General features: G+C 37.9%; 1 protein-coding gene across 6 annotated transcripts in view; it reads left to right on the top strand.

The window, feature by feature from the left end:
* Nucleotides 1–5,756: 5,756 nt before the first annotated feature.
* Nucleotides 5,757–24,545, top strand: part of LOC115232566 (zinc transporter ZIP11) — a 166,291-nt gene continuing 147,502 nt past the window's right edge. For 4 of the 6 annotated variants that reach the window (XM_036513093.1, XM_029802530.2, XM_029802527.2 and 1 more), the window contains exon 1: nucleotides 5,758–6,159. In XM_036513093.1, coding sequence (XP_036368986.1) covers nucleotides 6,052–6,159 — 108 coding nt within the window. In that variant the 5' untranslated portion in view covers nucleotides 5,758–6,051. Of the gene's footprint in view, nucleotides 6,160–24,545 lie in introns of all 6 variants that reach the window. The other 2 variants (XM_029802528.2, XM_036513108.1) reach the window with 2 other exon arrangements.

Here is a 24,545-nt window from a genome sequence, read left to right as displayed (position 1 = left end):
GTTATCGACCCCCGTGCTCAACTGGTAGTTATTTCATCTACACCGGAAAGGATGAAAGTCGATCTCGGCGGAATTTGAACCCAGAATGTAAGGACGAAATGCCACTAAACATTTTGTCCGATGTGCTAACGATTATTTTCTATTCTAGGCACAAATTTTTTGGGGGAAGGGGACCAGTCGTTTAGATTGAACCAGTACGCAACTGGTACTTAATTTATCGACCTTGAAAAGATGAAAGCAAAGTCAACATCGGCGGAATTTGAACTCAGAATATATAGACAGACGAAATACCTATTTCTTTACTACCCACAAGGGGCTAAACACAGAAAGGACAAACAATGACAGACAAACGGATTAAGTCGATTATATCGACCCCAGTGCGTAACTGGTACTTATTTAATCGACCCCGAAAGGATTAAAGGCAAAGTCAACCTCGGCGGAATTTGAACTCAGAACGTAGCGACGAGCGAAATACCTATTTCTTTACTACCCACAAGGGGCTAAACACGGAGAGGACAAACAAGGACAAACGGATTGAGTCGATTATATCGACCCTAGTGCGTAACTGGTACTTATTTAATCGACCCCGAAAGGATGAAAGGCAAAGTAGACCTCGGCGGAATTTGAACTCAGAACATAAATACAGACGAAATACTGCTAAGCATTTAGCCCGGAGTGCTAACGTTTCTGTCAGCTCACCGCATTGTACTTATTGATAAAGAATATAACATTAAATGGAATCTTTATTATGATCAAAATGATCTTATACAGAAAGTGACTCTACAAAACAAACAACAATGTTATATGAGTTCGTATGATATCATTTTTAAAATTTACATAAAAATAATTTATATAACTATTAATCTATCCTTAGACTAGAACTTTTTTTTTTTAAAGAAAGAAAACAAAGCAAGAAAACGAATAGAAGTTTAAAAGATCGAACCCGGCAGCCTATAAGGCCCAGCAACTATCTTTTCCTTTCATCAATGATTAAGCTGGGTTACTACCACCTTTCTCATCACATCGTTCCATCGTTTCTCGTATTTTCTCGGTGGCAGGGTCTTCCTCTCTAACCCCATCTTGCTCTTCAGATGGTGTCTGAAGTAAGACAGCAAACCGTGGCCAGAGATGAAGGACCCTTTCACAGAACATTCCATTCTCGTCCTCCAAACACACTCTTTCAGCACTGCAACCGTACAGTAAACACATGCCTTACCTTCCTTTGTGAGTCCAGTTGGCGGTATCATCTTTATTATAGATTCAGCTGACAGCTATACTCGTCCCGAATATAACATTAAATGTTATTTTTCTATTATATCTTGTTCTTAAATTTACAACAAGTGTCCCTAACCTCTGACCGAGGTATGTTGTAATCAGTAGCAATTCGTCAATCTTTAATGTTGTGATCGAATTTTCCTTTGCTGTTTCTTCATTTAGGAGCCTTATCTCAACTATGCTAGAGCTACTTCCTCAATTGACAATATATATATATATATATATATATATATATATATATATATATATATATATATATATATATATATATTGTTTTGTCCCAGAGTGATTTAACAACAACAAGAATAATTTCTTTAATGACAATAAGGGTAGAAAAAATGTTTTAGGACAATGGGGACAGTAGGGATTTACAACAACACAATGACAATTAACAAGGAAATTGATGACAACAAAATTCCCCAATAGGGGGAAGTACTATCCTATGGTCAGTCAAAGAATCTCACCGATCCTGGATCACCTCGGACACGACTCGACACGACAGGGAGGCACCCCTCTCTTATACGTTCTCTCCAGCTGCAGGCATAGATTCAAAACAGACCCATCCCTCATGCCAACCCACTTTTCAACAAATTCACTGGGAAGGCAACAACTCCCTCTTCACACTCACCATCCTTTTTAAATAGAACTTTAAAATGTCAAAGAGGACTTAATGGAAGAGGAAAAACATTGTTTTCAGTATTTTCAACCTCGTCTACCACACAGCTTCTTTCGCCATAACTACTAGACAGAAGAAAACTGCCAGAGCTTCCCAGCCAAAAGAGGCAACGGGTCAATTTTCACAATGGAAATGGCCGATAGTAGATGTTCAATATGATTCCATAAGTCAGCAATGCTCAGTCACTGTAGGAATATATTCAGGACGATTCGGTCGCTCTAAACGCATGTCGGGTAGGTCCAATTGACGGCACTACCACGTCTGCAGTGGAACTGCCACCGACTGCATTACCCAACTGGTAGAGGTATATGAGTGCCTCACAACACTCTAGGTGTCAGGCATTCTGCCTCGGTCTACGCTTGATCCAGTATTGTAGCTCAATCAAAGAGACAGGCTGTGGAAAAGTGGAGTGACAAACGGCGACCACACTAGTTCACCGTCAAGGAGACGCTGCAGATGCCGTACTCTCAGCATATGTTTGCGCATCCTTTGTCACGGCATACCCAATTGTCCATGCTGCGGATGTTGAAAATAAACGGACCGTCTGATAAACGGAATCTGTCCGCTCTTCAGAAAGCAGAAGAGCAAGTGCTCCATGAAGTGGAGAAAGACATGACAGCCACGTGGTAGTAGATGATTGATGCGATGAAACCGTTTGACATCTCAGCCTTACCTTTCAGGGATAATTTCGTCTCAGCTCATTTGCCCAGAAGTCCTTGAAGAAATATGTCATATGAAGATAAAGTTTATAGAACAGACTATCAAGCCGCATCGACGTCTCCTTCGTGCTGCCAACCACCGCTCTGCTATTTCATCAGCTGTTATCGGCTTTCCGCTGAGTCCTGCATCCTTAGTCGAGAGAGGCGACAGGCCGGTGGTAAAACCCTCGTCTCCGAATCGCCATTCACTCCAAACAGGTGAAAAGCCGCTCGCATATGCTTGAAACACATACCTTCCGATCCGTCAAAGACCGATTTGTGGCTTTGTTGAAAGGCCTCCGTCACCTGGGCCCATCGAACATCTTTTATTTTTTCATGTCGTAGAGCACGCATACTCGCTCTGATAACGTAACCTTCGTTCTTTGCATTGAAGAATTTATCGAGGGTTAATCTCGCCGCTGTATGTCAGTCGCTATGCTTAAGTGCTCTATCTATTTTCCTAAATAAATTTCTCTCTAGTCGACAGTTCTCGATCAATATTTCCTTCCTAAACATTCTCGACTCTCCTCTAATAACCATCAATTGCTGACGATTGCCTCTGTCAACTCCAGCTAAAGTTATACACTAAGCCGGTCTCCGAAGCTTTCGCGTCGAGAAAGACGCGTTCAGTTTCCAGTAACCAGGTCTCTGCCAATGAAGGCTGTCTCGGTTGATGGCACAAATCACATATCTATGGTCTTTGTAGCTGAGCACTTTCAACTGTGAACAACCTATTCTATCCCTCTCTACTAGTCAATGGATAATTTTCAGAAATTTCTGGTTTGGCAGAGTTACCGAGGCGAGAAGGAACATGGCTGGGTCGAGACAATCTCTACATTTGTGAAAGAGCCGTTAACCGAGCGGCTCCACGATGCGCGCAGAGCAAAGAAACTGTTCTGCATGCACTGTCCGTCCCCGTACATTACTAACTTGTAGAGTTATATACAAACACCTGCTGTCGCGGGTATGACGGATCTTACTTCAACTGAATCTATTGTGAAGATCGTTCTGCCGCCTTCTTTCAGCCGGGAAGGACGAGTAATCTTTATCTGTTTGATGACCTTAGAGAAAGGACTGAAGATAGTCACTTAAAAAATGAAAGATTGAAGATAGTCGCCTTCCTCTTTGAACAAGTCGTCGTCGACATTTTCCAAGTTCCACTTGAAAAGGAAATTGAACGGAGACAGATAAGTGCATCCTTCCAGCAAACCTGTTGAAAAGTCAACGAGAGTGGTAAGGATGATCCAAGTGAACGAACCTGTAGAAGAAGGAAGATAAGGGGAAGTCACTCACCCTCATGGTCACGATGACCGTGGTTTTGCGAAGTTTCCACGAGCAGCCCTCGGAAGTCGTAACCCATTTGCTGGATTATTTCTTGTTTTAATTTCCTTGCCTTTCATCATTTAGAGGTCGATAAATTAAGTACCAGTTACGCACTAAGGTCGATATAATCGACTTAATCCGTTTGTCTGTCCTTGTTTGTCCTCTCTGTGTTTAGCCCCTTGTGGGTAGTAAAGAAATAGGTATTTCGCTCGTCGCTACGTTCTGAGTTCAAATTCCGCCGAGGTAGACTTTGTCTTTCATCCTTTCGGGGTCGATAAATTAAGTACCAGTGAAGTACTGGGGTCGATGTAATCGACTAGTCCCATCCCATCAAATGTCAGGCCTTGTGACTTTATTAGAAAGGATTATTATTGTTATTAACTAAATCTCAGCTTATCTTAAGGAGTGTAATTAAATGGAATTAAAGTACATGTTTCGGAAGCTGCATTCTGTTAGAGATAATTTTGAAAATGCTTGTTTCAGTAAGGTATTTTCGTTACATTTAAAGTAAGTTTCAAAGTATTTATTACATTTTAGGATTCTATAGGCTGGCTGAGTTGACAGAACGTCGGCAGTAAGAAGAAAGGAAAAAAAAACCCCAAGAAAGCATGAAAGAGAAAGAAAGAGAGAAAGGAACAGCGACGGGAAGGAAGAAAAGTCTTTTTAATCAAGCTCAGCAAATTAAGGTTTTCTAAATAAAGTTGGCGTTCATAACTTGAAACATTATATACGTACTAATTCCACTTCACTATCTCCATCATTTACGCTGCTCCTACAGCGCCGGATGCAAAGTAAAACTTAGTATCCTGAGACAATATATATAGTTTGCAAATTCATTCAATAATATCCAGACCTCTATCTGTAATTTAATGATATTTGAGTTGTTATAATTTAGTTACATTTATTCGTTAGTTAGGTAGCACAGCATTCAGATAATAGGGTCTGTGTGTTACATTTTAACGTCTACTCTATCGTTACCCTTTCGAAATGCAAAGTTACATTTTTTTTATTTTCCTAAGTGCCACGAAATTGGGATCTTTTCGGTTTGAACGGCAGTTTTTTTCTAGCGGTGTCATGTGAAATTGTCACCCATAATTATGACCCTAGTATCGATCTATTGCATTTCAATCTGTTTTAGGGTTAGTTAGGATTAGGGGTAGGGGTAAGAGTACCTTTTTTTCTTCACAAATGTAAATAAACCCAATCTGTTTCTTAAACGAGGGACATATTCATACGGCACAGAATGTTTTTAATACCTCAATAGACGTCATTGATTGGTTGAAATTGCAGAAATTGGAGAGAAAAAAAACAACAAATATCTTACAAACTGTAGAATTTTCTCAATAAAGCCAAGAGAAGATGTTTTATAAATACATTCTACCAGTATACGAAGTTTAAAATTTTTTAGTTACGTGGAAATTATTTTTAAAAACTGCCGTTCAAACCGAAAAGATCCTACATTTTTTATCTTCCTAAGTGCCACGAAATTATTATTTGATAAGGTGATGACGTTGTACTTAATGATTACAGAGAGAGAGAGAGAGAGATCAATAGATAGAAAAATAGGGTGGTACAAAAAGAGAGAGAGATAGAGAGAAGGGACAGAAATGAGAGAAAGAAAGAAAAAGGTAGAAAGGAAGAGATTGAATAATTTCAACTCGATAGGTCACGGCTGGAAGTTTTTCATTGGCTGGGACTGGTTTGTTGGCAAACAACAAACTCAGCAAAATTTTAAGTAACTGTAGAACAGAACGAGTGCTTACGTGTAAGGGAGATAATTAAAAGTTATTCATCTCACTCTTATATGCAAGGAGACTCGAATAAAAGCGTTCTGTAAACTTTCTCCGTGGCACCACCAACTCTTCTCGCCGACTCGTGTTGTTATTATTGATGTTCTTCAGTCACAGGAACTAACACCACGACGACGGCTGCGGTTTTGACAAGTTCCACGATGCCGACTTAAGCCAATATCTTTGGGACACATTTTAATATTTAGATAATCTCTCACACAATATTCTTTTAACGTGTGAAAAGGAGAAAAAAAAAAAAACCCTTTGGTTGTTGTGAAAATCGAAAACCATGATAAAAGAATACAGTCCTCTTGTACAGGCACTGCTCGGGACTTTATTTACATGGGGCCTCACAGCAGTCGGATCGGCGCTGGTGTTTGCTTTCAGCAGTGGGCAGGTAAGCTGATATTTCCGTAATAAATAAAAAAAAGTGTGGGGGAGCGAGGGAGAATGCTGGTGTTTAATTTGATCAATTTCTTTCCTCCCCTTTTCTTCCTGTCGTAAATAATCACTTCGTTAGGAAACTAATTAATGGGTACAAAGTATTATGCACCTGTTTATATTGTACACATATTTACGTAAACACTTCTTCTTTGGTCTCCTACCTGCATTTATATTTCCATTGTTTTATTATGCTTCGTTACACATCATTAAACTGTGCCGGTAACTTGAGATTGTTTTGTTTAGCCGTAGGTCAACTCTGATTGAACAGACTTATGACCAAAGATGTTCCAACTCTGACCATCCTGCCTTTTTATTTTAGATTACATAATCCGATGTGTCTTTACCTTTTTAAGACGATTGGGTGTAATTTGAGAGCTACGTGACTGACTTTTTTTTTCTAACAGATAGATGATCACGTAGAAACTCTCTCGGTGTTTAGGAGGAGTTGAAACTTAGATTCGAAACTGTAAACACACATAACTGGATTTTTGGTAGGGTCTCTATCAATGTTCGATCACCCCCTCATTCAGTTTAATATTTACAATTACATAGCGAATGTACGACAATTAATATAGAAATACCCGTATTCAAAATTACTTTCTCTTTCCATTCATTATTTCTCGGTACTTTGTGTTATTATTGTTTCTAATTAGCTTGCGTTTTCGTTGCTACGCCTCCTTAGAAATGGTAAAGAAGCCACAGGGTAAAAAAAAAACCCTATATCCTTGTTTTTTTTAAATTTCAAATTTAAAATATTTGGGGGGTTAATGACGAAATGAGTGATGTTCTTGTGTTTATTGTTGTTCCTGTTTGACTTTTGTGGGCGATTGACAGTTTTCAACTGTTTATGGATCTATGAAAAAAAAGTATCAATATATTAGACAGTGAGGTGAAAAATAAAAAAAAAGACAACACGCGGACAACTTTTAGCAAATGTATCATTTCAGCGCTTAAAAGGAAGGGAAAGAGTGTGTGTGTGTATTTCTTAATATATATATTTAAGGAGTTAATTATTATGGCTCTAATGATATAGTGTGCTTTGAGGCGGCGAGCTGGCAGAAAAGTTAGCACGCCGGGCGAAATGCTTAGCAGTATTTCGTCAGCCTCTACGTTCTGAGTTCAAATTTCGCCGAGGTCGACTTTGCCTTTCATCCTTTCGGAGTCGATTAAATAAGTACCAGTTACGCACTGGGGTCGATATAATCGACTTAATCCGTTTGTCTGTCCTTGTTTGTCCACTCTATATTTAGCCCCTTGCGGGTAGTAAAGAAATAGATATAGTGTGCTTTTTTCCGGATATGTGAACTATTGACGATATCTGTGTGTGTGTGTGTAGACAAGTATGCGGATAAACAAATTAGATACGTCAAATATATGAACTATATCTATTTGGGTATGAAATGCAAAATATGTATCTATGTGTACATGCAAGACGAGAGAAAGTAAAACGTGGAGACTTTCAGATTATGAATTTTTTTTAAAGTATAAATATATAGATATTTATATTGATTTCAAATTTTGACACAAAACAAGTAAGTTCAGGGCGTGGGTAAATCGATTACATCGACCCCAGTGCTCGACTGGTACTTACTTTATCGACTTCGGAAGGATAAAAGTGAAAGTCGACTTCAGCGGAATTTGAACTTAGAACGAGAAGGCGGAAGAAATGCCGGTAAGCATTTTGCCCGGTTTGTTAACGATTCTGCCAGCTCGCTGCCTTTGATATCCATGTTAATAGGTCCAAGAATACAAACGACAGAGAAAATTAGTATTTAGATATCCTCTACCTCGCTATGTTTTGGATAGTCTTCAAAATTAGCCGTGACAACAATAAAAATAAGCCCCTCTTGCATCTCAATCGACATGCGAGAAATAATAGTCAAATCTCTATTAAATCTCATTCCACCGCCTTGAAAAGTAAAGGAAAGATACGAATGATAATGTATACCTAAATATATTATGGGAGAGAGAGAGAGAGAGAGAGAGAGAGAGAGCTGTTCACAGTTTGAATGTTATTGATCAGAAGTCTTTTCGATCAGGGCCGACGTGGAATTTAGGTGCAGGAGTGGCTGTGTGGTGTGTGGTGTGGTAAGCTTGCTTACCAACCACATGGTCATGGGTTCAGTCCCACCAGGTGGCACCTTGGGCAAGTGTCTTCTATTTTAGCCTCAGTCTGACCAAAAGCCTTGTGAGTGGATTTGGTAGACAGAAACTGGAAGAAGCCCGTCGTATATGTGTATATATATATGTTTGTGTGTCTGTGTTTGCCCCCCCCCCCATCGCTTGACAACCGATGCTGGTGTGTTTATGTCCCCGTAACTTAGCGGTTCAGCAAAAGAGACTGATAGAATAAGTACTAGGCTTCCAAAGAATAAGCCCTGGGGTCGATTTGCTCGACTAAAGGCAGTACTCCAGCATGGCCGCAGTCAAATGACTGAAACAAGTAAAAGAATAAAAGAAAATTACTCTGAACAACAAGGAATTCTCAATGTGGCCATTTAACTTGTTATGAATAGCAACCAAATCTCCGTCAAATTACACCCTACCATCTTAAAAAGGCATGGCACGTTCGATAATAAAATCCCAGATACACAATTCCCAACCAAAATACAGTATGGTCATAACTAGAATGCCCTTGATCATAGGTTGACTTTATTCTTTCACGCTCAGGCTTCTTGAAGCGTGGAAAAACTATCTGTCTTGGCTTTGCGTTAGCTATCAGGACAATGCAGCCTTCAAAAATTCCATGCTTCTCAAATTTTCCCTTTTTTGCTCTTTTACTATCTGTCTGCTTTGTTCTATGTACTGTGCATGTACTTTTCATCGCTTTCTTTGCTGTCTTTCATTGTTTGACTTACTGCTGTTTTCTGTCCCCTCTTTTACTTTTTCCTGATGAGTTGTAGAACACATGGGCACTGTATACAACAAACTAATTATTATTATTAAAGACAACATGAAAGTGGTGAGCAGGCAGAATTATTAGCATGCCATAGGCGTAGGAGTGGCTGTGTTGTAAGTAGCTTGCTTACTGACCACATGGTTCTGGGTTCAGTCCCACTGCGTGGCACCTTGGGCAAGTGTCTTCTACTATAGCCTCAGGCCGACCAAAGCCTTGTGAGTGGATTTGGTAGATGGAAACTGAAAGAAGCCTGTCATATATATGTATATATATATATATATTTATATATGTATGTGTGTGTATATGTTTGTGTGTCTGTGTTTGTCCCTCCAACATCGCTTGACAACTGATGCTGGTGTGTTTACGTCCCCGTAACAGTGGTTTGGCAAAAGAGACCGATAGAATAAGTACTAGGCTTACAAAGAATAAATCCCTGGGTCGATTTGCTCAACTAAAGGCGGTGCTCCAGCATGGCAACAGTCAAATGACTGAAACAAGTAAAAGAGTATGCTAGGCAAAATACTTAAGTGGTATTTTGTCTGTCTTTACATTCCAAGTTCAAATTCCACCATGGTCAACTTTGCCTTTCATCCTTTCGGGTTCGATGAAATAAGTACCAGCTGAGTGCTTGAGTCAATGTAATCAACTATTTCCCTTCCCCAAGTTTCAGGCCTTGTACCTATAGCAGAAAGGATTACTAAACAACATAAAAGCGGCAAACTAGCAGAATTGTTAGCACACTAGACAAAAAGCTTAGCAGTATATTGTCTGCCTTTAAGTTCTGAGGTAAAATCCTGCCGAGGATGACTTTGCCTTTCATCCTTTCAGGTTTGATAAAATAAGTACCAGTTGAGCATTGTAATTGATGTAACAGACTTAACCCCTCCATGAAATTGCTGGCTTTGTGCCGAAATTTGAAATCATTATTAACCCTTTAGCATTCATATTGTTGTGTCAAATGTAATGATTATTTATTCATGCTGTTTTGAATTAATTAAGCATTATCTCATTACTTCGAGATTTCAATGTTGTGATTATTTATTTTTGGAATGACATTTTAAGTAGGTATGAGAGGCTGAACCTGTCCAGTTTGAATACAAAAAAAGATAGACTATTTTGGCTAAATATCCTCTTTTACTCTTTCTTTTTTTTTTTTTTTAACTTGTTTCAGTCAATTGGCTGCAGCCATGCTGGTGCATCACCTTTAGCCGAGCAAATCGACCCCAGGAATTATATTTTGTAAGCCTTGTGGTTATTCTATCGGTCTTTTTTGCTGAACTTCTAGTTTACGGGGACGTAAACACACCAGCATTGGTTGACAAGTGATGGTGGGGGTATTAACACAGACACACAAACATATACACACACATACATACATATATATATATATATATATACGACAGGCTTCTTCCAGTTTCTGTCTACCAAATCCACTGACAAAGCTTTAGTCAGCCCAAAGCTATAGTAGAAGACACTTGCCCAAGATGCCACGCAGTGGGACTGGGGTTTATTTATTGACCAGTTTAAATGCTAAACAGTTAAGCAACATCAACTAAATTCAATAAATATCTAGATTTTAATAGTAGCAGCTTGAGCTGTTGTGTTTGTATATAAAGTATATTTTGTAACTCAACCACTTGTTCATAAGCCATTAAGAGTGGTGGTATTCGTAAACAGTGAGGTACCCACTTGACACGATAGATCACCCAGTATGGTGTTTTACTGTGACAGAGTAACTAAATTACAATAAATAAATCTCAGTCAGTTTTGATGATGAGTATTCACTTGTTCAATCAACTGAAGTGCCTCAACTGAAGTATTAATAGATTATTAGACAGTGAGCTAAAAAAAGAAGACGACTTGAGGACAGCTTTAAATAAGTGTATTAGTTTAACACTTAGAAGGAAGGGTTAGAGAGAGAAAGTGTGTGAGTGTGCTTGTGCATTTGTGTGTGTAACTGGAATAAACAGGACAAGGGGAGACAGTGGGACAGAGAGTCACTGATGAGATCACAGATGTGTGGCAAAAAAAACTTTGACAAATGTATATACTAAAAATTATCTGAACAAAAACTGCTATGCTACAGGGATGTAAACAAACCAACACCAGTTGTCAAGTAGAGTGATAAATATATGCTATGTATATATGTATGTATATATATATATAAAAATTAAATTAGAGATAAAACCACTATTAGGCAACTCAAACAGTGATAGACATAAACCAAAACATAAAAAACAAAAAATAAATATAATTAATATATATATGTAAAAATTTATGTATACACACACGTAAATTTTTACATATTTACATATAAATATATTTATAGATACATATATAAAATTTTACATAAATATGTATATATATATATGTATATGTAAAAATTTATGTATGTGTATATATGTATACACACACACATTAATTTTTACATATTTACATATAAATATATTTATATATACACATATAAAATTTTACATATATATATATATATATATATATATATTATTGTGAACGTTGGACCTCACAGAAGCAATGACAAATGACTGAGACCTTCAGCAACATGCCATGTTTGAGTAGAAGACCCATCAAACCAAGTGAAATCATAGTCATGGCAGATACCAGTGGCATGTAAAAGGACTCATTACACTCTCGGAGTGGTTGGCATTAGGAAGGGCATCCAGCCATAGGAACCATGGCAAATCAGACTGGAGTCTGGTGCAGCCCCTCACTCCTCAACTTGCCAGCCCTGGTCAAACTGTCCGACCCATATCAGCATGGACAACAGATGTTAAATGATGATGCTGATTATATATTCATATATATATATATATATATATATATATATATATATATATAATATGTATATAAGACTTTTCCATTTTTCTTGAGCATCAAACTAATACACTTGCTTGTTGTTCCTACACCTGTGTTCATCTTTGAACTAATACACACACACACACACACAGATATATATATATATATATATATATATATATAATATATATATATATGTATCTATATATATACAGTACTGTGCAAAAGTCTTCAGCCACTTTAAACTATTGTAAATTTCTACTAATTGGCAACTTATGAGATTTTTCAGCATGGCAGAGCTCTGTGCTACAGATTGTGTGCAACACAACACAGTCTAGCTGATGCAGGTGTTACCATATTGAAAGATTGGCCAGCTCAGAGCTCTGACTTAAATATCATGGAGTAAATGTGGACAGAACTAAAGATAAGAGTTTGTCAGAAGAATCCATGCTATCTTGTAGAGTTGTGGAAGCTCAGCCACAGAGAATGGCATCTCATACCTGTGAAGATGGTGAAGGATCTGTACACATCTCTTCCTATGTACATTGAAGAAGTTATTCAAGCTAAGGGAAGCCACATAAAATATTAACAATGTACAATAACTTCTTGAAATGAACATTATGTTATAAATTTTCATTATAGACATTTTTCTGTTTTAAAACAATGTATCTTGATTGTTTTATATGAGGTGGCTGAAAACTTTTGCACGGCCATTTTTGGTGGTCATCTCACATCTTCCCCTCTCATTCAAAAACCCTACTACAAAGTATAATGATTAGGTATAGAAATGACTCCAACAGGGTCAATGTTTCAACTGTAAAAAATGCAATGCGAAACATTCACTTATAATTTGGCAATTAATAGAAATTTACAATAGTTTAAAGTGGCTGAAGACTTTTTCATGGTGCTGTATATACAACAGGCCTCCATATAGTTTCTGTCTACCAAATTCATTCATAAGGCATTGGTTGGCCCAAGGCTATAAGGATAAACATCGCCCTTTTCAAGCCTAGCCAGGCTCATAAACCCGGTTTCCCGGTTTCCGTGGCATATGTGTTCCCCCCAGCTGGGTGGGGGTGCCAGTCCATCGCAGCGTTACTCAACAAACAGGAAGAGAGAGTGAGAGAAAGTTGTGGCAAAAGAGTACAACTGGGGTCGCCACCACCCCTTGCCGGAGCCTCATGGAGCTTTTAGGTATTTTCGCTCAATAAACACACACAACACCCGGTCTGGGAATCGAAACCGCGATCCTCCGACCGCGAGTCCGCTGCCCTAACCACTGGGCCATTGCGCCTCCACTTGGCCCAAAGCTATATTAGAAGACATTTGCTCAAGGTGATGTGACCGAACCCAAAACTTCATGATTGCAAAGCAAGCTTTTTAGCCACACAGCCACACCTGCATCTAAAAATAGAAATTAAATATAAATTCAAATTCGTTTCTATAATGTAATTTAAGTGGAGCATTTCATTTAGAAAATACTAACTGTAACATTATATTCCTAATGCTGATATGTTTCTATGAAGTAATCTTTGCTAATCTTTGAAATGAATATAGTCAGTTTTATCTTTACTACTGCTGCCTCCAACACAATCACCAGCATCACCATCACATGGTTAAGAAGTTTGCATCCACATCACTTGGATTCAGGTTAATCCTGTAGCATTTAAACTGGTTATATCTGGCTAAAATATTCTATCTGTTTTTATGTTCTAACCAGCCAGATCCAGCCTGTCACACCTACCCTTTGATGTCATTATAAAATATACAATCACATCATCAAAATTTCAAAGCTACAAAATAATGCATAATTAATTAAAAACAATTTGAATGAAAAGTATTACATTTGGCAGAATAATTTGAATTCTAGAGGTTTAAGTTTGCCTCCACACCACAATGTTAAGTTTGCCTCCACACCACATGGGTTCAAGTTAAGTTCCACTGCATGGCATCTTGGGCAAGTGTCTTCTACTATAGGTCTGGGCCATTCAAATTCTTGTCAGTAGATGTGTTTGTGTATGCATGTGTGTGTGTGTGTGTGTGTTCTTGTCTTGACATCACACTGTAGATGAGTGTCACTATCATATAAGCAATGTCCTTCCATTCCCAATCTTCTGCAAAAACATGTCTAGCCATGGGGAAATATTACAGTGCTTAGAAACGGGTGAGGATTGGTGACAGGAAAGGCATCTGTTGTGGAAAATCTGCCTCAACAAATTTCATCTGACCCATGTATGTGTGTGTGTGTGTGTCTTTGTGTTTGTTGGTTTGTTTACATCCCTGTGACTTAATGGTTCAGCAGATCAGCCCAATAGAGCTCGTATAAGATTTAAAAATAAGTACTGGGGTTGCTTGTTTGACTAAACCCCAGCATGGCTGCAGTACAATGACTGAAACAAGAAAGGCATAAAAGATAAAGATACAAGCAAGCAAGCATGCATATACATACATACATACAAACAAAAATATCCTGTTGTTGATGTTGCAATTCCAATGAAGGAGCCTTGAATCAAGGTTAGAAACCAGCTCTTTCTCTATTGGCAAGAACTCCTGAAATAAAACTGAATAATGACACACACATGCACACATACACACAAATGCACATATACATACATACATATATGTATACATGTATGCCTTGATTAATTAAGGGTACAAATGTCTATGGAATATTCAGCCACTGACGAACCAATTTAATGTGTACGAAGTTCAGTTGATAACAAAACTGGAACCTCATCCTTGAAACTGCAGGAGATTCCTTTACTTTTACTTCATATGTTTCAGTCATTTGACTGCGGCCATGCTGGAGTACCACCTTTAGTTGAGCAAATTGACTCCAGGGCTTATTCTTTTGAAGCCTAGTACTTATTCTATCGGTCCCTTTTGCCGGACCGCTAAGTTACGGCGACGTAAACACACAACCATCGGTTGTCAAGCGATGTTGATGGGGACAAACACAGACACACAAACATATACACACACATACATATATATATATATATATATATATATATATATATATATATATATATATATACATATACATATATACGACAGGCTTCTTTCAGTTTCCATCTACCAAACCCACTCCTCACAAGGCTTTGGTCGGCCCGAGGCTATAGTAGAAGACACTTGTCCAAGGTGCCATGCAGTGGGAATGAACCTGGAACCATGTGGTTGGTAAGCAAGCTACTTACCACACAGCCAATTGTGCACCTGTATGTGTATAATATATGTTTTTGTGCATAAATCTATATTTCTCTGTCTGTCTGTCAGTCAATCATATGTATTTATGTTTGTATGTATGTGTATTGTCATTATCATCTTCATGGTTTTGGTGTCCACTTTTCCATGCATGCATGAATTGAAAAGAGTTCGCTGTGGTAGATTTTCTATGGTAAGTTGTGCTTCTTGATGTTTCATTCCAGTTCACAAGTGAAATATTGCAAGCTTGTTCTCATAGCTATTGAATATTGAAACCAAGAGCATGAACAAAATCAATAATCATCTCATTTTAACCCTTTTTATACCAACCCACTTCATTCTGCTCCTAGTTCTATGTTACAAACTTCTTGTTTTAAAGTGATCTAATTTAAACCCTTCCGCCAACATAACATGTCAACTTTTGTTCCAAACACCAGCTTAACCCTCTGGCATTTAAAAAAGGTTATACTCAATCTAAATATATCTACCTCTTTTATGCTCAAACTGGTCAGATCTGGCCTCTTATATCTACTCTATAATGTTTATTTTAAAGGCAAGCAATCACATCAAAATCTCAAAGCTCTGAGATAATGCATGATTGATTCAAAGCAATATGAACAAATAAGCATTATTTATCTGACAGAGTATTCTGAGTGCTAAAGAGTTAATAATGACAGAGTTATCTTACTAAATTCTGTATTATTTTCTAAAGTAATTGAAATAAAGGTGATATATTTCAACAGAAATTAGATAACAAAAGACTTAAGCAAGATAGCTCATTCCCTTTGTTTAAGAGTGTGGGTGAGATTTGACTGCTATTTTAAACAAATCACAGTTAGAATAAGAATGGCAATATACATGTTTTGTTTGAGAACACATAAAAATGCTGAGATTTTCACTCCAACTGTAACATGCTGTCTTTCATAGTGATTCACAAAAGAAGACACACTAGTTAATTGTTTGGACTAAGCTGTGAATTAGGATATTGCAAACCTTTCCTACGGTGTTACAAACAATAATGGACAGGTCACATTCTCAGACGCAAGTTGTAAAATTCATTAAAAAATTGTACTTCAGAGATTGAATCTATTTTTATATAACCAAAAGAACAAGTCAATAAAATAATGAGGAGAATAAAGAAAATAGTTTAAACCCTTTTGATACAAACCTGTCTGAAATAATGACAAAGTTATTTTACTAATTTGTTCATTATTTTCAAAATTAATTAAAACAAAGCCAGGAGTGGCGGTGTAGTAAGTAGCTGGCTTACCAACCACATGGTTCTGGGTTCAGTCCCACTGTGTGGCATCTTGGGCAAGTGTCTTCTGCTATAGCCTCAGGCTGACCAATACCTTGTGAGTGGATTTGGTAGACGGAAAATGAAAGAAGCCTGTCGTATATATATATATATGTGTGTGTGTGTATGTTTGTGTGTCTGTGTTTGTCCCCCCAACATCGCTTGACAACCGATGCTGGTGTGTTTGCGTCCCCGTGACTTAGCGGTTCGGCAAAAGACACCGATAGAATAAGTACTGGGATTACATAAGAATAAGTCCTGGGGTCGATTTACTCGACTAAAAGATGGTGCTCCAGCATGGCCACAGTCAAATGACTGTAACAGGTAAAAGAGTAAAAGAGTAAAGAGTATGTTTCAACAGAAATATGGTAAAAAAAAAAGGTTAAAGTGACTGTATTTTGGTTAGATTGGTAGAAAAAAAAAGATTCTATGACACTTTACCAGAAGCTTGCAGTAAGTGTGAAGCTACTTTAGTTTCTATGAATGATTAATGATAGATACACAAGCTTTAGAAACTACAGTCTAAAAGTCATATGATTTAACATTTTTTATGTAATGATAAAAGTCAAATAAATTGTTATATTTGGGGATGGTCATCTTTGGCCAGTTAAAAATACACACTGTTTATTTTATCTTCACTTCAGCTTTGTTAATATCATTATTAGAGTTTTTCTCATCACACATTCTGTGACTTCTTCAATGACTTTCTGTACCACATGTCTCCGCAATGAAAAAAAATGACCATCCCTAAATATAATGGTTTCAAATTTTTCCACAAGGGCAGCCATTTGGGGAGAAGGGATCAACCTCAGTGATCAACTGGTATTTAACTCTTTTGTTACCAACCTGGCTGAAACCAGCTCTGGCTCTGAGTACAAATGTCTTGTTTTCATAAGTTTTGAATTAAAATCTTCAACCAAACTTTAGTCACAATTTATGTTCCTAACACATGCTGAATGATAACTAAGTTATTTTACTAAATTCTTTGTTATATTTTAAGTAATTGAAAGAAACACAGAGCATCTCAAATTAAATACAGTAATGAAAGGGTTAATTTATCAACTCTGAAAAGACAAACGGCAAAGTTGACCTTGACAGAATTCGAACTCAGCAGCAGACGAAATACCGCTAAGCATTTCACCTGGTCTGCTAACGATTCTGCCTTCTTGCTGCCTACTATACCTAAATATAACATCTGTTTCAACACATGATTTCACATCAAGAATCTTGCAAAACAGATACATAATTATATCAAATGAATTACCTTGACATATTTGTTATATATTCAGACTCTGGGCCTCATTGAGGAAATGACAACGGACCAGGAGATGTGACAATCTGCTGTACTTATTAAGACACATCAAGCTAAGTAAAATCCTTTCAGGTGTGGGTGCTACTTGAAAAGTGTTGGAGCTGTGTTAATGCAACCATGCCAGTGGCATGTAAAAAGCACCCAGCACATTCTGTTAAGTGGTTGGTGCTAGGAAGGGCATCCAGCCATAGAAACCATACCTTAACAGACAGCTGGAATCTGGATGGCTCCCTGCTAGCCCACTCCATGTCAGACCTTCCAACCCATGGAAAGCAGATGTAAAAGCATCAATTACACTCCCAGAATGGTTGGCGTTAGGAAGGGCATCCAGCCATGGAAAACCATACTAAATCAGACTGGATCCTGGTGCAGCCTTCCAGCATGCCAGCCCAGTCAAACCGTCCAACCCGTGCCAGCATGGACAACTGATGTTAAATGATGATGATGATTATGTTGAAACAGTTGTGTATGTCCATATTTTAATCTGAGTAAACCTATTCACACATACTCACATTCTGATATCAGCCTGAGTAAAAAGTAAGCAACGTTTTGAAACATGAAATTCGTCACAATATATTTCAATAATGTGGAAATTTTATTCATCAAAGTAAGTACCATTACAATCAACACATTTTTTTGCCAATGAGTTACAAGTTTGTTTATTCCAGTAACATAAAAATCTGGAGTTCTGGAGCTAATGAACTCTTTGACACACACAGTCTCTGACAGGCTTCTGCACAGGTTCCCTCTTTGAAATTCACTCATAAGGCATTAGTTGGTCTGGGGCTGTAGTAGAAGACACTTACCCAAAGTGCTGTGCAATGGGACTGAAACTGAAATCACCTGGTTGCGAAGTGAATTTCGTAATCACTTAACCACTCAACCATGCCTGCACCTATAGGCTTCTATATTTCTGTGCTAAATTATCATCGTTCTTATGACCTATTTTTCCATACTGGCATGGCTTGGATTAATGGACACAAGATCACCTCCTTCAGTGCCCCTTCCTTCTCAAAGGATCTTTGTCTTACTAGTTACTTGGTCGCCCTGCCAGTGAGAGAGAGAGAGAGAGATCTGTATATATATATATATATATATACACAGATATTGAATCTCAGTTTATTATACGCTAGACCACTGGTGTTAAAATTGATGTTATCAAATTAATATCCAATTTTTCACCCTCGTTTTGATTTTAATTTTAAATTATACACAGATATATATATCTATTATATAAAATCCATTCTGTCAGTCTGTGTGTGTGTCTTCTAGGATCTCGGGCATCCTCCATCCGATTGCGTTCAAATTTGATATGTAGATATCAACGGTATCAGGGCGTATATAAGTCTTGAAAAAATTACAAAAATGATTCCAGATGAGAATGCGATCAATAAAGCCGTGGGAACGTGCATTTGTACGTGTAAGTACATCAGCTGTTGTGATGTACTAACTGGTACTTTAAACTCTTCGGTTGCATATTTGTGTGAATAAAATCGTTTTTCTTTGGAATAGAAAAAAAGTCTAACTTTATTTCTTCTTTTGCTGGCATCTCAAATTTAGGTTAAATCAGTGTTTCTCATGGGCGAATCCTATGGGTCGGTCAGACAAGTTGTTTTGAGAAAATTTGGTTTAAATGTTTGGCAATTCAACACTGTCCATTGGACGGGGGGGGGGGGGCGTTTTGCTCGTGTGTGTGTGTGTGTGTGTGTGTGTGTATATATATATTTCTGTATCTTCATGCACTATGCTTATCTCTTCCTTCCCACACCTGCAGCCCAATACCTGCCATTCCACTTATTCAATTTCCTGTAACTTGAGGATATATTCTGACACACCTACACCACCATCTTGTTTCTCTTCCACCTGGGGCAACCATGTATCTCCCTTTACATCAAGGCACCTGTTCCTGTCCCTCTATCATACTTTAATCTCTCATCATATGGCATAAAGCCAAGTTCCTCGATATTGCTCTCTGACTCATTTGAGGAGTCTTGTCTTACACGTTATTTGATGACCTCACTAGTGCCAGTATTGTGCGAAATGTATTTTTACCACTCTCTTTTGCTGAATCAGTAAGTTATGGGGATGTAAACAAACCAGTACCAGCCGTCAAGTGGTGATAGACAACAAATACAACACAAAGGCACGTGCACACACACACACATAAACATGCATGCACACACACACACACGTAGTAAGCCTCTTTCAGTTTCCATTTACTAAATCCACTCACAAGGCTTTGATGTAATTGCGGCTATAGTAGAAGACATGAGCCCAAGGTGTCACAAAGTGAGACCAAACTGAAGATCACATGGTAAGGAAGCAAGCTTCTTATCCACACAACCACATCTGATGATGATGATGATGATGATGATGATTGTTGATGAAACTGGATAAGACAGTAAGTGCATGGAAGACTATCAGATGAACATAACCTGCAATTGAAAGAACTTAGTCCTGTCATACACAGTGTCATGGTGATTCTGACTGACAGGTACATTTAGGGACAATCCATACACTTGTTTGTAAAATGCTTGGCCACAACATTTATAATTTAATGAGTGGGTAGTTCATTTGATTGAACAATTGTAATACTAATCATGGAAATTGACTCAGAATCCAGAGAATGTACATCTAGATCATGTATATACATGAATTTATACATGCATGTATATGTGTCTGTATGTGAGTATATATATATATATATATATATATATATATATGTTTGTATCTCTGTGTGTATATATGATGATGATATGCCAGCTGAATGCAATTTGTCTCCAGTCGAAAGACGCCTGTTGTGATGTCCTGTTATTATTATTATTATTGTTATTTTTTTGTATTATTTTTGTATTTATATTCGTGTAACATTATCCATTTTTCCATCCTTGTTTCGTATACATTTGAAGCTTTTTTCCAAGGAATCTAATGCTCCTAGCTTAGTTTTTCTTTGGGGCTGGCCAGATTGGAGCAATCTCAAGATTAATCAGCTGAAATTGCGAGGATGATCTGGTTCTTGACTGAAGATTGAAGGCTTCGAATGAGCCATCCATGTTTTTTGATTTGTCTTCTGGATGTTTTGCATTCTTGTCCCATTTTGTATTTATATATATATATATATAATCATCATCACCATCATCATTTAATGCTTGTTTCCCATGCTGGCATGGGTTTGATGGTTTCACAGGTGCTGGTAATCCAAAGGAGTGCACCTGACTTTACTGATTGCTATATATAAAGTGATGAGAAAGGATCTACAAACATTGGGACTCACAGAGGGGATGACAGGGGAGCGAGACTCCTGGCAGTTTGCTGTGCTTCAAAAGACATACCAGTCTAAGTAAATAGCAGAGTAACGAATGCCATGGAGACCATTGTAGAGGCAGTTCTAATGGAGACCAATTAGGAAGGCAGTAGCACCACCAGCAGTGAGGATGAGAAAGATGATTTCTTAAGCAACATCACTTGGTTCTGGGAGAGCAGGAGTCACAGGTCACTGAAGTTCAAAGCGCAGAACTTGGACTTAGCTGGAGGCCATCACGAAGAAGGCCCTGACTGAAGTCACCATTTTGAGTGAAAAGGTTTTGATCGACCTGTTCATCAAGTATAACACCACCATCCCATCTAGTACTGCAGTTGAGTGCCTCTATAGGCAAAGATATTTTGAGGGCCAAGTGAGCCACCCTGTCAGATTGTAACTTTGAGAGGCTGATATTTATGAAGGGCAACCAGCATCATGTCGAGGTGCTGGAGAAGGCCTAGCCTTGATCATCTGATCTTGGCATGATACCTATGCTATACTATACCTTTTTGGTTTGTTTAATACATTTTGTACAGTAAATAAAGTGTATGTTGACTGAAAAACTAATTTTTAAATTTTATTTGTTCATTTAATTATTTGCATACACCTTGATCATCATCTGATCTTGGTATGCTATATTTTTTTGGAAAGCTTTATACTCTTATTCTTTACTCTTTTACTTGTTTCAGTCATTTGACTGCGGCCATGCTGGAGCACCGCCTTTAATCGAGCAACTCGACCCCGGGACTTATTCTTTGTAAGCCCAGTACTTATTCTATCGGTCTCTTTTGCCGAACCGCTAAGTTACGGGGACGCAAACACACCAGCATCGGTTGTCAAGCAATGCTAGGGGGACAAACACAGACACACAAACATACACACACACATACATATATATATATACATATATACGACAGGCTTCTTTCAGTTTCCGTCTACCAAATCCACTCACAAGGCATTGGTCGGCCCGAGGTTATAGTAGAAGACACTTGCCCAAGGTACCACGCTGTGGGACTGAACCCAGAACCATGTGGTTGGTAAGCAAGCTACTTACCACACAGCCACTCCTGCGCCTTATGTCTTAGCTACAACATGAAAATTTCAGCTCTCTAGATTTGTTTTTAAGGGTTTTAAGGCCAGGAATGAAACTGAAGTTAAATTCATATGATAAAAGTTAGTGGTTATCTGTTAGCATTAGCTTCCGCTAATTCTTTTACCTGTTTAGTGGTATAGCATTTGCAGAGTTCATTTTTTAGTTAGGGGATGAGCAGTTAGCGAAGTTAACTTTTTGGTTAGCTGAGTCGGCCTGATGGCCTCATGCTCTCAGGAATGACTCATTGCAAACAAGCACAGGTGGAGTTCCTGCTCAACCTCGTCAATGCCCTATTAATGGAGCAAGTTGTACTTAGACCAACTAGGGCAAATAAATTTTGGATCTCTGGTTCTCAAACAATATGGACGTCGTTCATGATGTGAAAGTGACGCCGACATTAGTCTCGGATCACAACATAATAGAGCTGTCTATGTTGGGCCAAAAGTAGCCAGAGACATACAGCTTAAAGGAAGCACCTGAAATCTCTCCAATCTGAACTTCCACAAAGCAGACTGGAAATTGATCCAAAAAGATATATATATATATATATATCATCATCATCATCATCATCATCATCGTTTAACGTCCGTTCTCCATGCTAGCATGGGTTGGACGGTTCGACCGGGGATCTGGGAAGCCAGAAGGCTGCACCAGGCTCCAGTCTAATCTGGCAATGTTTCTACAGCTGGATGCCCTTCCTAACGCCAACCACTCCGTGAGTGTAGTGGGTGCTTTTTACGTGCCACCTGCACAGGTGCCAGGTGAGGCTGGCAACGGCCACGGTCGGATTGGTGTATTTTATGTGCCACCGGCACGGAAGCCAGTCGAGGCGGTGCTGGCATCGGCCACGAGTCGGATAGTGCTTTTTACGTACCACCAGACCAGGGATCCTGGCTGGTTCAATTCGATTTCGATTTCGCTTGCCCCAACATGTCTTCACAAGCAAAGGGGGTTGGCATGGGTGCCTGTCATACAGTCGGATTGGAGTATTTTACGTGCCACCGGCACGGAAACCAGTCGAAGCGGCGCTGGCATCGGCCACGAGTCGGATAGTGCTTTTTACGTACCACCAGACCAGGGATCCTGGCTGGTTCAATTCGGTTTCGATTTCGATTTCGCTGGCCCCAACATGTCTTCGCAAGCAGAGGGGGTTGGCATGGGTGCCTGTCGTCGGATGAGGTTCTATATCGACTTCGCTTGCCTCAACAGGTCTTTGTGTCCAAGGGAGGAAAGGCGATGTATATGTATATATTTGTATATGTATATATATATGTATATATATATGTATATATATATATATTATATATATATATATATATATGTGTATATATATGTATGTGTATATGTGTATATATATGTATGTGTATATATATGTATGTATATATGTGTATATATATGTATATATGTGTATATATATATATATGTATATATGTGTATATATATATATATGTATATATGTGTATATATATATATATGTATATATGTGTATATATATATGTGTATTTATATGTATATATATGTGTATTTATATGTATATATGTGTATATATATATATGTATATATGTGTATATATATATGTGTATTTATATGTATATATATATGTGTATTTATATGTATATATATGTGTATTTATATGTATATATATGTGTATGTATATATATATATATGTATGTCTATATGTGTGTATGCATATGTATATATGTAAGCGTACATACACAAACACATTCACGCATGCATATAATCTTCATCATTATATTTTCCTGTCTGCTTTCTTTGCTTTCAGTGGTCATATACTAGGCTTCTTTCAGTTTTCCTTTACCAAATCCAGTTATCCAACATGCCATCAGTGGAACTGATCCTCAAACCTCATGATTGAGACATGATTATCTCAAACACACAGCCATATACCTTTATTTGTATATGTTTACTAGCAGTATCGCCTGGCGTTGCTCGGGTTTGTAAGGGAAATAACTATATAAGCATTTTTAGAGAGTTATAGCCAAAAAATAGCAAAAAAATGCATTAAAAATGGAAAAAAAATTATGGTAAATTTTTTTTTAAATCGTTGACTCATCATAGACATTTTTAGAGAGTTACTTTCCTTATATAATAGCGAAAAAAATGCATTAAAATGGAAAAAAAATTATGGTAAATTTTTTTTTAAATTGTAGACTCATCGTAGATGCGTGCTAATACCCAGAAGGGCTCGATATGAATCACGACTATAAGATACCTGGTTTTGGTTAAACTGCACCGCAAAATGTGGGAGTAGTTAGGAATCTAAATCGTGGGAGACAGACACACAACTTGACTTTTATATATAAAGATATGTGCATGTGTGTGTCACATACTGTGCATTGGTTGTTTGCATATGTACATGCAAACTGAGATGCATACATGCAGTTTTAATATCTCATTC

This window comes from Octopus sinensis, linkage group LG2 (assembly GCF_006345805.1).
Source record: "Octopus sinensis linkage group LG2, ASM634580v1, whole genome shotgun sequence".
Classification (NCBI taxonomy): Eukaryota; Metazoa; Mollusca; class Cephalopoda; order Octopoda; family Octopodidae; genus Octopus; species Octopus sinensis.
Note: the sequence above shows the minus strand (reverse complement) of the source record. Positions and strands in the feature narration are given on the sequence as shown.